This window comes from Zootoca vivipara, chromosome 16 (assembly GCF_963506605.1).
Source record: "Zootoca vivipara chromosome 16, rZooViv1.1, whole genome shotgun sequence".
Classification (NCBI taxonomy): domain Eukaryota; kingdom Metazoa; phylum Chordata; class Lepidosauria; order Squamata; family Lacertidae; genus Zootoca; species Zootoca vivipara.
The window spans coordinates 36,855,460-36,870,010 of record NC_083291.1 but is presented as its reverse complement, the minus strand read 5'-3'; the positions used below and the strand labels follow the sequence as shown (position 1 = coordinate 36,870,010).

Below are 14,551 nucleotides of genomic sequence, written 5' to 3'. Positions count from 1 at the left end.
TCTCTCCTCCCTCCCCACTCCCACCGGAAGCAGAGCGGCATAAGCGAAGGAGGGGGGAAGAGGGAAAGGCGCCTGGAGGCCGGAAGTGAGGAAAGGTAGACGTGCCGAAGACAGGAAGCGAGGAGGAGAAGCGCGACGAGCGAAGATGACCAAGAGGTCGGGAGGCATCTTAACTCTTCGCGCTTCTCCTCTTCCCTGCCCCGCCAGTCCCTATTATGGGATGGAACGGGGGAAACAGAAAGTGCGGAGGCACGCGAAGCACACCGGCTCCGGAGGACGCTGCGCGTTTCTTTCCCTGCTTGCTCTCACGGGGCAGGTCGACGGAGGGAGGACGGGGCGGAGGTGGAAGAGGCCGCAGCGGAGCCCACAGAGGCCCGCGGTATTGTATAGATTTCGGCGCTTTCCACAGCCCCCCTGCTGGGGCTGTGGGGGAAAAAAGGGCATCGAATAACAGGCGTATTGTATCCAGACTGTGGAGCAGGGCCCAGCTAGGCAGGTTGTCAAGGAAACCAACATGGCAACTAGGCCTGAATCTGCTGAGGTAGTGGAAGCTGAAGTTGTTGTTGTTGTTTAGTCGTTTAGTCGTGTCCGACTCTTCGTGACCCCATGGACCATAGCACGCCAGGCACTCCTGTCTTCCACTGCCTCCCGCAGTTTGGTCAAACTCATGTTCGTAGCTTCGAGAACACTGTCCAACCATCTCGTCCTCTGTCGTCCCCTTCTCCTAGTGCCCTCCATCTTTCCCAACATCAAGTGAAGTAGTGCACTGTTAAATTCCCACTGCAGTGCTCATCGGTTGGGACATTGTAGAACATGTACAGAGTACGTCCGTAGTTACCAGAGAGCGAGAGGGGTTAGAGTCACCCAAGCCTGAGAAAAATGATAGGGGAAAGTGGGGCCATTGTTCCTTTCCATTTTACATCCGTACTATAGCTTCTATACAAAGTTTGTGGCAACAGTACAACAACAACAGTGATACTACATACTGTCTTTGGGTTTGGGTTTTCAAAGAAGTTTAAACAAAAGTCCAGATTTGTTAAATTAGGTAAGCTTTAGTAAAAAAATTATATGTATTGTCAACCATGTAGCTCTAAAAGTTGTAAAGGTATCTTTTCATTTATGTGATCATAGTTAATATAGCTGTAAAAAGGTAAAGGGGCCCCTGACCATCAGGTCCGACTCTGGGGTTGCGGCGCTCATCTCGCTCTATAGGCCGAGGGAGCCGGCGTTTGTCCGCAGACAGCTTCCAAGTCATGTGGCCAGCATGACAAAGCTGCTTCAGGCAAACCAGAGCAGCGCATGGAAACGCCGTTTACCTTCCCGCTGTAGCGGTTCCTATTTATCTACTTGCATTTTGACGTGCTTTCGAACTGCTAGGTTGGCAGGAGCTGGGACCGAGCAACGGGAGCTCATCCTGTCGCAGGGATTCTAACCGCCGACCTTCTGATCGGCAAGCCCTAGACTCTGTGGTTTAACCCACAGCGCCACCTGGGTCCTTAATATAGCTATAGTATGTTCTAAAATATTTGTCATGGCTGCCATCCTGTTTTGTTTAAAATAGTGGTGATGTGGGGCACATTGATCCAATTGGAAATGGGGTACATTGAGCATGGATCAATGTACCCCATGGAAAATATCATTCATAGTTTATTAGTTTTTGTGTTATATTCTGTTAGTTTACAATTCTTCAAATGTGTAAATTAATAAATGTGTATGTCTGGTGGATTACTTGCAACAAGCTTCACGACTTCATTATGGACTTTCAAAAAATGCAGCAAGACAATTGGCGTATCAGTTTGGGAGTAAGAATAAAATTCAAATGCCACCAACTTGGGAGAAAAATGAAAAGGCTGGCTTAGATTGGGCAGAAGGATTTATTAAATGTCATTCTGCTTTACTGTCACTTCGCATTCCACAGGCAACAAGTTTGTCAAGAGCAACAAGCTTCAACCGTGTTAACGTAAATGAGTTCTTTGATGAACTCCACTTCATTCTAGAAAGAAGTAATTTCTCAGCAGGTGATATATACAATGTAGATGAAACTGGTGTAACCACAGTGCAGAAACCATCAAAAATAATTGCTGTGAAAGGTGCAAAGCAAGTTGGTCGAATGACATCAGCAGAACAGGGAACTCTTTTGACAATGTGTGCACGTATAAATGCATTGGGAAACAGCATTCCTCCACTTTTCATATTTCCAAGGGTGCATTTCAAAGATTATATGATAAAAAAAGGGTCCAAAAGACTGCATTGGTGCTACACATCCCAGTGGATGGATGACAGCCGATAATTTTATTCGATGGATGAACCATTTCATCAAATACTCTATAAGTTCCAAATAAGTGCTTCTGATTCTAGATAACCATGACAGCCACATCTCTATTGAAGTTTTGGAACTTGCCAAGGCAAATGGAGTGACAAGATGAAGTGATGCTGATTCTTAATAACTTTTGAGATATTTTTGAAACTCTTTTGGAAGTTTATACTGTGTAGTAAAAATGCCTTCTTTGCTCTTAAATTTGAATGGCTCAATGTGCCCCAAATGAAGGGTCAATGTGCCCCACTACTGGGGCATATTGATCCATTATTTTCTTTGAAAACTTAAATGTGATTTTTTGTCATTTTATTCCATCAAATGTGAAACATTAATCCTTTGATTTTGTTTAGAATAGTACCTAATAAATGTTAAATTCAAAAGTTTTCTTTTATGTGCATTATTTTGAGGTGTGTAGAGCTTAAAGTAAAAAATGGCTCAACGTGCCCCCCTTTCCCCTACCTCTGGTGAGTGACACTTCCTGCTCCTTCTGGGTCAGTTTGTCCTCCTTTGGTCTCCACCCTGCACTCGGCTCTTACCTGTAGCTCCTAGAAGCTGTCGGCATGCACCAGCAGCTACATCCCAGGAAGCAGTTTTGACTGGCTAAGTCAGGTGAAAGGAGCCAATGGGTCTCAAACCCTTGGGGCTTCCCCTGCATGTGAAGACAGGCTCTGGCGGATGGATGAGAACCATCATGGTTCCAATGGTCAAGGGGGCGGTTTTTGCACATGCTGTAGTAGAGGGGAGTGGGGACCATCTAGGAGAAGGAAAACTGATCCTAAACCTCTGCTGCCTTGCAGGATATATTCGGAAGCAGAAAAGGCTAAGGAGTAAGCCCTACAAAAAGATGGCGCTTTGTACTCCTCCTTCCAGCAACTCCTGCAGCCAAGCTGGTGCCTAACGTATTACTTTGCTTTTGTTTGGTCCACATCAGCGAGGCCAAGAGGAGGGTGTTGTCATCTGGGTAGCCCTGGACTTCCATGCAAGCTTGTGCCCCAGGGAGGTCACGTCAGTGCTCCTAATGCAGTAGTTTGACTTCACCTGTAGAGGTGCACTGTTGTCCGTCAAGACAGATTGATGCCAATAAAAATACACATGTATACACAGGACCCCCCCCCCCCGCAGGACCAATTGCAGTCATCAGCAGTCATTAACAGCCATCTACAGGTTTACCACTCTCATCAGCCCATCACCCATTCCCACCCACCCCCACCACCCTCTGTATATACATAAGGGTCTAACTCTTCTGTTTCAAGTGTATCTGAAGAAGTGTGCATGCACACGAAAGCTCATACCAAAATAAAAACTTAGTTGGTCTTTAAGGTGCTACTGAAGGAATTTATTTATTTTGCTTCGACTCAGACCAACACGGCTACCTACCTGTAACTAAAACACACATATGTGTATGCATTAGTATGGTTTGGTATTAGCTGTGCAGTATTTCACAGTAAGGCTGCCATATAAAAAAAAACGCTAAACCTCTTGAAGGTACCACAGTAGCTATAGAAAATGGTCATTGCTGGTTTATTTGTTTAGAAGCTTCTAGTACTGGTAGTGGGAATGTTTAAACATACAAATTAAAAGGACAGAAGGTGCAATCTGGGTCACCACTGAGGGTGTAGAATCCACAACAGGAAAACCAGCCCCTTCCCTCAGCCTGAAATTCCATCCCTTTCATCCCCTTAATCAGACCAACCTTTTGTTAATGGAACCCAGTTCTACTCCTTTTAAGATCTACGACCACTTGCCCTAATCTCATTTTTGCAACTTCCTCTGCTCTCGGTCCTCTTGCTTCTTACGAACAACACACCCTGGAATACCACTACAGCGTCTGGTTTACATTGAACACTCACTCCTGTTACCCCCCACTTGCAGCTCATGAAGGTCCCAGCCTAGAAACTACCCATATTTCCTCCTACCCAGTGACAACCTCCAGTAAGGCAGCTCTTCTCAGTTTCGAAGGGTGAAATTCAACATTGTGCTAAGGTGATTGTTCCTTTTTGGCTTGCCAGATGGAGCAATCCCCACCCCCCCACTGTTCCAGAAGTTCTCCCGACCTCCCCAGAGCCAATTTCATGGGATGTGTGGATGAGATTGAGAGAAGCCCCAGGCTAGAAATGGAGGTTTGGGCACTGGGCTTCCGCGGACAGGCCTCATTAGTTGAATCCCACCCAAAATTACACTTCCTGAAGGACAGACGTCTGGTATTCCATTTTCCAGCACAGACTTCAGACTATGCTGTGATTCTAAAGTGCGGGAGAGGCCCAAGGCCCTCTAGAAGCTGTTTGATTTAAACTGCCATCAGCCGCAGGCAGGATGGCCAATGATCAGGGGATGACGGCAGGTAGAATCTAATAACTTCTTAGAGGGGCACAAGTTAGGTAAAGGTAAAGGAACCCCTGACCATTAGGTCCAGTCGTGACCGACTCTGGGGTTGCGCGCTCATCTCGCATTATTGGCCGAGGGAGCCGACGTATAGTTTCCAGGTCATGTGACCAGCATGACAAAGCCACTTCTGGCGAACCAGAGCAGCGCATGGAAACGCCGTTTACCTTCCCGCTGTAGCGGTTCCTATTTATCTACTTGCATTTTGATGTGCTTTCGAACTGCTAGGTTGGCAGGAGCTGGGACCGAGCAACGGGAGCTCACCCCGCCACAGGGATTCGAACCGCTGACCTTCTGATCAGCAAGCCCTAGGCTCAGTGGTTTAACCCACAGAGCCACCTGGGTCCCTCAGAGCCACCTGGGTCCCTCAAGCCCTAAAAAAGCCCTAAAAAAGCCATACCCAGCCCTAAAAAGCCATAAAAGCTTAGTGCTTTTAGATAATATTTTGAGACAGCTACTCCTGCGTGACCACTTCTGTTTCGAAGGGGTTCACACACATTCAAACAGTGGTGAGGCTAATACTGGAGCCCAAATGATTGTCTCTGCAGCAATTGCGGCCACACTTTTACACCCAACAAAGAGTTGGCTCATACAGAAGCCCGCTTCCAGTATTTTAAAAAACTAGTGGATTCAATAAACAGTACAGTCTCATTTGCTCTCTGTTTCTCCTAATGTCCATTTGGTATGCAAAAAGTTTTTGAGTATATAAAAAAACTTGATTATAGCTCCATTTATATTTAAAAAAAACAAAGAGGGGTGACAATTAAATGCTTTGTGGCAGTAATGTACCCTTAAATGCAACCACATGAACAAGAACATTATTTCACGGATTTTTCTGCCTCTGCACCCAACTCCCTTTTTTTGCCCACAAAGAAGTCACAAGGGACAAAAATCAAGTTTTTCTGCAGTCAGGTCAGAACCGAAGGAAAGAGACGAAGAAAAAAATAATTAAAAATTAAAAGCGGTAGTTTTGATAAAATGTTGAATCTGCCGACTTTAAACAAGAAAGGGTGAGAGTTACAAATAAAAAATGTCCGATAACTATATAAAATAAATCTAACTTTTTTTAAAGGGGAGAGTGCCTCTAAATTACGCAAAAGCAAGGAGGCCACTTTCTCCTCCTCACCCACCTTAATTTCCCCAAATTATATACAGCAAAGGCGCAAGAATGCAAACTCAGGGTTGGAGTGGATGAACTGAGGTTTGTGGATACACTCCTCACACAGTGTTAAAGAAACGCCCTAGTAACGTTTAAAACGGCAGGTTTAGGGAAACACAAAAATCCACTATTCCCAGAGTTTCTGAAGCTTGGGTCTAGAAGGCTTAGGGCCCCTCACTTTGTGATGGGATACCCTATTTCTCCTGCTCCAGGGGAGGATTGGTAATATATGGCTCTGCAAGCCCCTCTTTTCCATGGCCCTCTTGCTAAAGAGGCAGCAGGTCAAGTTCTCCAAAATATGGAATGTCAGGGAAAGGAAGGGGCACAGCCTATATAGCAGCAGAGGCGAAGAAGCCTCCAAGATTTGAGGGAGAGGAATAGTCAAGAGCAGGAGCAGGGCATGATGAGTAAGGGTGGGAGCCTTCTCCGGCTCCTCTTCCATTGCCAAAAAGTCCCAAGCGCTGCCATCACGAATCATCTTCCATGCTGAAACTGGAACGGCGGCTGCTGCCCTTAGAGGCGCCAGGCGAGACGGAGGAGAGGAGCGGATCGGAGGCACCCAGCGGGGACAGAGCGGTTCCATCGTCCATGAGAACATCCTGCAGGGCTCCCCCGTCGGATCCCAGAGCAAGGCCCAGCCCCAGTTCCTCTGCTGTGAAGGGCAGATCCAGGGACTCTGCAAAGGAAGGGACCAGGTCTCCTCCCAAGGGCTGAGTCAGAAGCCCCTGCGTGGAAGGCAAGGGCAGCCCGTGCATTTGCACCTGGAGTTCCAGCTCCTGGGGAAGAGAGCAGAGATGGGAGAGTGAGACCCAGCAGCATGCCTGAACTACACCTTCTGCACCCCACCCCCTCCTGAGCACGGCACCCGCTTTTTCTACCTGCACTCGCAGCTGCAGGCTGCGATTGGCCTGCTCCAATTTGCGCTGCCTGAGTTCCATCTCTTTCGAGTGCTGCTGCTCTTTCTGCAGCTTCCGGATGTAATCCACCGAGGCTTTGAGGATGGTTCCTTTGTTCCAGCGCATCTCCCTAGGAAGGAGGGGGGGAAGAGGAGCTAGCCACCTGGGCAAGCAAGGTCCGTGCATTCCAATACACACTCATAAGAATTGCCGGGCCAAGGTCCTGTGGAGTCCAGCACCCTGCTTCCAACAGCAGGACAGCCGGATGCCCCTGGGCACTCGCAAGCGGGGCACCAAAAGGATGGCTGCCCTAGAATCTGCAGCCCTAGGTATCATAGCTAGTGGACTAAGTCAGCGTTTCCCAACTGCTGTTCCGCTGGCTGGTGTGCCGCGACGTGCGGCGACGAGAAGGGCGATTTGCATTGTCGCGTGCCTGGCGGCCACCAATACACAGCGCTGACCCGCCGGAAAGGAAGCCGGCCGGGTCACGACGCGGGGCGAGCGCAGCTCTCAACAGCCACCACCACGGGAGGGTGGTTTTAGACAAACTTAAAGAAGCTGGCTGGATGAGCTCAACCTGAAACTTGCTGAGCAAAGGATTGTGCTGGCAGAGAAATCAGCGGCTTGTGAAGCCTTATTACAGGAGATTGCAACCAACACAGCAATTGGCAAGTGTTTCTTACAGTCATAATTATATAGTCAATATAGGGCGGCACAGAGTTAAATTTTTTAACTTTTTTAATGGTGGTGTGCCTCGTGATTTTTTTCATGGAACAAGTGTGCCTTGGCCCAAAAAAGGTTGAGAAACACTGGACTAAGTAATGTAGGACCTCCCACAAAATGTTGCTGTGTGTATACATGGCTGGCTGGCTGGCAGGCTCCCTAACCACTGCCAGGATACTCCATTCCTTCCTTCTCTCCCCCCCGCCAGTCAGTCAGTTTCCATGACCACTGGGCATGCCAAGTCCTCATTGGGTTATTTTCATTCCCTGCCGCCCAAGGGATTTTATCCTAAAGGTTTTGGAGCTTCTGCAACTTTGGGGTTGCACCAAGCCTGCTGACACCTCCCCACTTCTACGTGGATGGTGTCATTCTGGCTACATATGGAGAGGCATTCAGAGAATGAATCCTTCATGAGTATACAGACATATATACAATATATTCTACACTGCACTGTATATACTGGTAAGATATAGCTCAAAGGCAAAAAAATCCTGCCATCCAAACAGGTATACTATCGGTACTGAAGACACATTTAGAACACAACAGCAGTTAGAAGATGGATGAATGCATTGCCACCAGCCTGATGCCCCCCTTTCCCAGATATTTTGGATTACAACTCCCATCTGCCCCAGCGAACACAGCTCATGGGAATTGTAGCCCAATACTTCCAGAGGGCAGAATCCGGGACTGGCAGCCGTGTGACACCGGAAGTTGCGTCGACGTGTCGCTTTGCCCTTCTATGGGCACCAAAAATGGCCGCCGCCGGCTTCAAAAGTAGCTTCTATGCATGACCGGAAGTGCGTCAACGCAACTTCTGGTGTCGCCCCGCCCATCTATGGGCACCAAAAATGGCCGCTGCTGACACCGGAAGTCGCGTCTACGCACTTCCAGTCATGCGTAGATGCGACTTTTGAAGCCGACGGTGGCCATTTTTTGTGCCCATAGAAGGGCAAATCAGAAAGGAAAAAAAAAAGGCTGCTGGCAGGAGAAAATAACGGAGAAAAACGGGAGACGAAGTGATACGGGGGACCACCGGGAAAAGGTAAGTAAAAACGGGGGTTTCCCGGGGAAAACGGGGTACTTGGCAGCTATGTCCAGAGGGTGCCAGGTTGGCAGAGGGTGTCCTACACCTGCAGGCTTCTCAAGGGAGGGGAACTCACAGCCTTCCTCCACACACACACCCCACCCCCCAACAGGCCTTTATCTCACGGTGCTGAGCAGTTGTCATTCATCTACTACGGTATACTTACGGATCATTCGATTTGGGGATGAGAGTCCCCAGCTCTTTGATACGGTCGTTGATATTGAACCGCCGCCGCCGCTCGACTGCCAAGAGGGAGAGAAACGAAAGTGGCACTAGATATCATTAAAGCATGGCTACTCGTGTTTACTTTATTAGTTTAAGAAAATAACAAAAAAAACCTCATTTCCACAGCACTTTCCAGAAAGCAAAGCATTTTTGCCATTCGATCATCTCATTTAACCCCACAACAGCCCTATAAGGTAGGCGAGGCAGAGAATGCGGTGCCTTGCCCAAAGTCAGCCAGGTATTTCTCTCTGCCTGGTACACCTCCAAACCTCAAACTTTACCTTACTGGCATGAGCCCTGGATTCAGGGCTGGGAGTATGCTGAAATGGCACACAAGCAGAGAACCAAGTGGAACTGGGCACCAGATTCAGCTTCCCGAGGATCTCGGGTTTCTTTAGAGAGAAAACCCAGCCCTTATGGTTGTAAAGATAGGTTTGTAAGCATGTAGGCCAGGCATCCCCAAACTGCGGCCCTCCATATGTTTTGGCCTACAACTCCCATGATCCCTAGCTAACAGGACCAGTGGTCCGGGATGATGGGAGTTGTAGTCCAAAACATCTGGAGGGCCGAAGTTTGGGGATGCCTGATGTAGGCAGTACCGCTGGTGAAGTCTCAGGTGCCAGGCAGGCTGCTCAATAATATTTCCAGTAGTCAGGAATTCAGAGACCTGAGTAGCTCCTTGTTCCTCCCCATAACCTTCAACATGTGAAGGAGAAGCTGCCCGAACAGGCTTAATTTCCATAATTTATAAAGGCTGCAAGAATCCAGCGCCTTTTTGCCACAGAAGCTGGGGGATCTTGGTGCAGGATTTTGCTCCTATTGTTGTGCCACAGCCTGTTCCAGTACCACACAGGGTGATTTTTCCTCAGTGCTTGTGCAAAATCTAGGCTTATACATGGTCACACTTGCAGCTCAGCTACAGGGCCCAAATGGTGTGGGGTACATCTCACAAAATGTTTGGGGAAATGCAGTGGGGAGAGAGTGAAGTTACATTGGCCACTACCAAACAAGTTGAGTCAGCCAATCCTGTTCTTAACCCATCAGATTAGCGCAGGGCATACTCTGTTAACCGGCTCAGCCAGTTTGCACACTCCTGCCTGATCAGGTCCACGGGCCTAGCAACCTTGCACTTTTACTTCCTATCCCAACACTGGTTTGAGTTGTGTCAACCAACCATCCCTCATTCCCCGCCCCACTTTTGGATCAATCCAACAGGACCAACCGGTTTAGCATCCAAACCTCCAAACATACACCTTGGTTAACACCACCACAAATTTCCTCTTGCCCATTGCTTTAAAACAATAATAGCTAACATAAAATTTAAAATATGCATTCAAGTTTGGTAGGTTAAAATGCATCAGTGGACCAAAGGCATTCGAGTAACTAACACCCCAAAACAGTAGAGTGTACTGCAGGGGTCAGAAAACTTTTTCAGCAGGAGGCTAGTCCACAGACCTTGTGGGGGGGGGAGACTATATTTTGGGAAAAAATAATGGAATGAATTCCAATGCCCCACAAATAACCCAGAGATGCATTTTAAATAAAAGCACACATTCTACTCATGTAAAAACACGCTGTTTTCCGGACCATCTGCGGGCTGGATTGAGAAGGCGATTGGACCAGATCTGGCCCCCGGGCCTTAGGTTAGCCTACTGTATCAACTCTAGCTTAGCCCCAAAATTCTATCCTCCTAGGATAGCTCAGTTGATAGACCATGAGTCTCTTAATCTCAGGGTTGCTGGCCAAAAAGATTCCTGCATTGCAGGGGGTTGGGCTAAATGACCCTAGTGGTCCCTGCAGTTCTATGATTCTACGGCAACTTCCCTCATCTCTGAACATTGGCCATGCTGGCTGGTGATGAGACTGATGTTCTGTCAGGGACCCTGGGGGAGCTGCTGTCAATCAGAGCAGACAATGCAAACTATCTGAGTCGATACAAGGGCACTTTCTATGTACCTACAAGCTGCCCACCCCCGGAAAGTATGCAATGCTTAGGTTTTGAAATCACAGATAGGTAACTAAATACTCTCTTGCCGTCACCAAGGTATCCTGCACTCCTTATCCTCAGAGCAGGCCCACTGAAATTTGCAGACATGAATAACTCTGGGTCCATTAATTTCAGCAGCACTTAAGTGGGACACGACACAAGGTCGCTTTAATAATTTTTAAGGTGGCGTTTTCACCAGTAAAGGGTACTCACTCAGATTATGGTTGTCTTTCTTCTGCCTTTCCTTCAGGAATGCTTTGGCTTCATTTTCTGCTAAGGAAGACAACATAAGCCACAAAAATGATGGTCAGGGAGGACTCTGAAGTTGCTACCCATGGGCGTACCCAGGATCAAAACTAGGGGGGGGCAAGGGGAGGGGCCAATGCACGGAAGGGGAGGGGCCACAAAGTGGGCGGGAACGGCGAACTCGCGCTCCGCCGGGCTGTGCCCCTCCCTAGAAGCAGGGCTGGTGGGCGGAGGCGGAGCCCCGCCCAGTGGAGCGTGAGTTCAGCGTTCCCGCCCGCCGCGCCGCGCTCTCTGGTTCCCCGCCGCGCTTGGCCTTGCCAGAGGGCGCGACGGGGAGCTGGAGGGAGGGCGCAGCGTGGCGGGCGGGAACGGCGAACTCGCGCTCCGCCAGGCTATGCCCCTCCCTAGAAGCAGGGCTGGTGGGCGGAGCCGGAGCCCAGCCCAGCGGAGCGCGAGTTCAGCGTTCCCGCCCGCCGCGCCGCACTCTCTGGTACCCCGCTGCGCTTGGCCTTGCCTGAGAGCGCGCCGGGGAGCTGGAGGGAGGGTGCGGCGCGGCGGGCGGGAACGGCGAACTCGCGCTCCGCCAGGCTGTGCCCCTCCCTAAAAGCAGGGCTGGTGGGCGGAGGAGGAGCCCAGCCCAGCGGAGCGCGAGTTCGGCGTTCCCGCCCACCGCGCCGCACTCCCTGGTTCCCCGCCGCGCTTGGCCTTGCCTGAGAGCGCGCCGGGGAGCTGGAGGGAGGGTGCGGCGCGGCGCGGCGGGAATGGCGAACTCGCGCTCCGCCGGGCTGTGCTCCACCTCTGCCCACCAGCCCTGCTTCTAGAGTAGGGCAGCTGCCCTAACTTGCCCCGTGGTGGGTACGCCCTTGTTGCTACCCCTTCCCAGCTGTACAGCGTCTTACTTCTGCTGAGCCCCGATGCTTTGGAATGCAAGAATTCCCAGTACCTGACATCTCTCTCTTGATATTTGGCAGGTCAGCCGGGCAGGAGTTGCTAACTGTCACAGCTGGCTCCATCATTCCTGGGTTGTTGTACACATCCAGGAGGTTTCCAGAGACTGGCAGCTGCACAGAATCATAGGAAGAGTTCAACTTACAGTGGTACCTCGCTTAACGAATGCCCTGCTTAACGAAATTTCCGCTTAACGAAAGGATTTTTCGAGCGGAGGTTGCCTCGCTAGACGAATTCGTTTTATGAAAAATTCATCTAGCGAATCACGGATTCCCATAGGAATGCATTGAAATTCAATTAATGCGTTCCTATGGGCAAAAAAAATTTCAATGCATTCCTATGGGATTCACTAGACGAATTTTTCGTTTTAAGGAAAGACCCGTGGAACGAATTAAATTCGCCTAGCGAGGCACCACTGTACTTTCACATGGATAAGACTGGCCCAAGTGAGAAGTGGGCAAGGCCTCCAGGCCACAGGGCAGTGCCCCTCACGCCACCCTGGCAGCTCTCTGCTCTTCAGTGTACTGTATTACAATTCACCCAAGCAGCGCTGCACATAAGCTAGCTCCAGATCCCTTTTGGGATTTGGTTAAAACAAGATATACACTACTGCGATTAATAAAAGAGAAATTTATTCAGCAACAGCATCCTCTCGTTTTAATCAGAGCTGCTGACGAAAGAAGAAGCTGAAAAGTTTCTCCGCATAAGTAAGATTTATTAACTTCCACCCATTACAGTAATACCTCGGGTTACGAACGCGATCCGTTCCGGATCGCAGTTCGTAACCCGAATAGTTCGTAAACCGAACGCGATGGGCGCCGCCATTTTGCGCATGCGCAAAGCGTGATTTTCGCGCTTTTCGCGCTTTGCGCATGCGCAGATCGCGCGATCGCGCGTGCACCGCTTCTGCGCACGCGCGCGGGGCGAAAACACTCCCGGGTTTGCGCAGTTCGTAACCCGAACTGTTCGCAAACCGAGGTGGTCGTAACCCGAGGTACGACTGTAATGCAACAGAGGAGATTAAATCAATGAACTGATTTTTAAAATAATAATAATAATAATAATCAGTTGACAGCCCTATAAGTTGTGCTAGCTATGGCTGGAAGTTCTGATCCATTTTAAATTCCAGTTCCCCCCCACAATCACGCCTCTGCTGAGAACCCACAAAAAAAGGCTACTCACAGTGCTGGGCATCTGTAGGCCTCCGTAGTTAAGGATTTCATCATTGTAGCTGGATTCCAGGCTGATGATCTCATCAATGACATCATCAATCTAATTTTTAAACGGGAAGAAGTTAAACCTGAGATAAGAGACCTTAATCAGAAGTCTTTTAAAAAGCAAGGAGGGAGGGACAAACAAAAGGTGATTGAGGTAGGGTTTGACTCACCTCTTTCTCAGAACTGGAGCCAATGTTCAGCATAGCCATGGGGCTATTGGGGGCACTGCCGGGGGCCCCCGCCACTCCCGGCTGCTTAGCCAAACCATGTTGGGGCTCAGGAGCAGAGGCAGCCTGTGGGGAGCAGGTGGGGCCCCCCGGACTCGTCCCAGCTACAGCCTGCGTTGCCATCTTGCTGCCCATGGCAGTGGAGAGGTACTGCTTGACCTGCTGCCTCTGCGCCTGTTGGATGTGATATTTGGTGGGGTTCTCCAGGTGGGTCTGGACCTAAGCTCAGAGGTGAAAAGAGAAGGGACATTAGCCACAGGAAAAAGAACGCCAGCCAGCCAGAACTCAAGCAGCTGAAGCCCAACCTCTGCACTTATGAGGGAGAAGGCTGCATTTCGAAGAATAAGGAGCAACTGCAGGGGCAGCCTCTGTGCTTGCCAGATGTTTTGGACTATCCCTGCCTTAGAGCATGCTGCCGGTTCTTCCATGGGATCCTACTGCCCATCCCTTGAGCTGGGCTGAGCTCAAAGGGATGAGGAGAGTTATAGCCCAAAGCAAACCCCAAAGAGCACCTCAGCTGGGTTGAGACCCTAGAGCAGGCATCCCCAAACTTCGGCCCTCCATATGTTTTGGACTACAATTCCCATCATCCCTGACCACTGGTCCTCTTAGCTAGGGATCATGGGTGTTGTAGGCCAAAACATCTGGAGGGCCGCAGTTTGGGGATGCCTGCCCTAGAGATAGTCACGCTCAACAGCAATCGTAAAAGACATAGATCAGGGGTCAGCAACCTTTCTTCAGCCGTGGGCCAGTCCACCGTCCCTCAGACCATGTGGTGGGCCGGACTATATTTTGAAGGGGGGGGGGAATGAACGAATTCCTATGCCCCACAAATAACCCTGAGATGCATTTTAAGCAGACTTAAATGACTTGGTCATTAAGCAGACTCTCAAAATAAAAGACAGGATGGAAATGTTTCAAAATAAATAATGCATTTGAAGGGAATCAAAGAGAGGCCAGATCAAGCCCCTTCATGTCACAGGGCAGAACCACTGACCCACCAAGCCCACCAGCTCCGCTGATGGGAGTTGTAGTCCAAAACTTCTGGAGAAACACCACATTGGGGGAAGCTGACCAAGCTTCTTCCCGTACTGATCTACCTAAACCAGAGGCCACCAATGTCATGCCACTGAGCATGGT

The 14,551-nt window shown here is 49.5% G+C and overlaps 1 protein-coding gene across 1 annotated transcript in view; it reads right to left on the bottom strand.

Annotated features, from left to right (window-relative positions):
* Nucleotides 1–3,815: 3,815 nt before the first annotated feature.
* The window catches only part of TFE3 (transcription factor binding to IGHM enhancer 3), a 29,591-nt gene continuing 18,855 nt past the window's right edge, over nt 3,816–14,551 (bottom strand). Inside the window, 8 exon segments of the mRNA XM_035140932.2 lie at nt 3,816–6,385; nt 6,387–6,634; nt 6,737–6,884; nt 8,728–8,803; nt 10,987–11,043; nt 11,963–12,080; nt 13,150–13,239; nt 13,355–13,630. Of these exon segments, the coding sequence (XP_034996823.2) occupies nt 5,986–6,385; nt 6,387–6,634; nt 6,737–6,884; nt 8,728–8,803; nt 10,987–11,043; nt 11,963–12,080; nt 13,150–13,239; nt 13,355–13,630 (1,413 nt within the window). The 3' untranslated portion in view covers nt 3,816–5,985.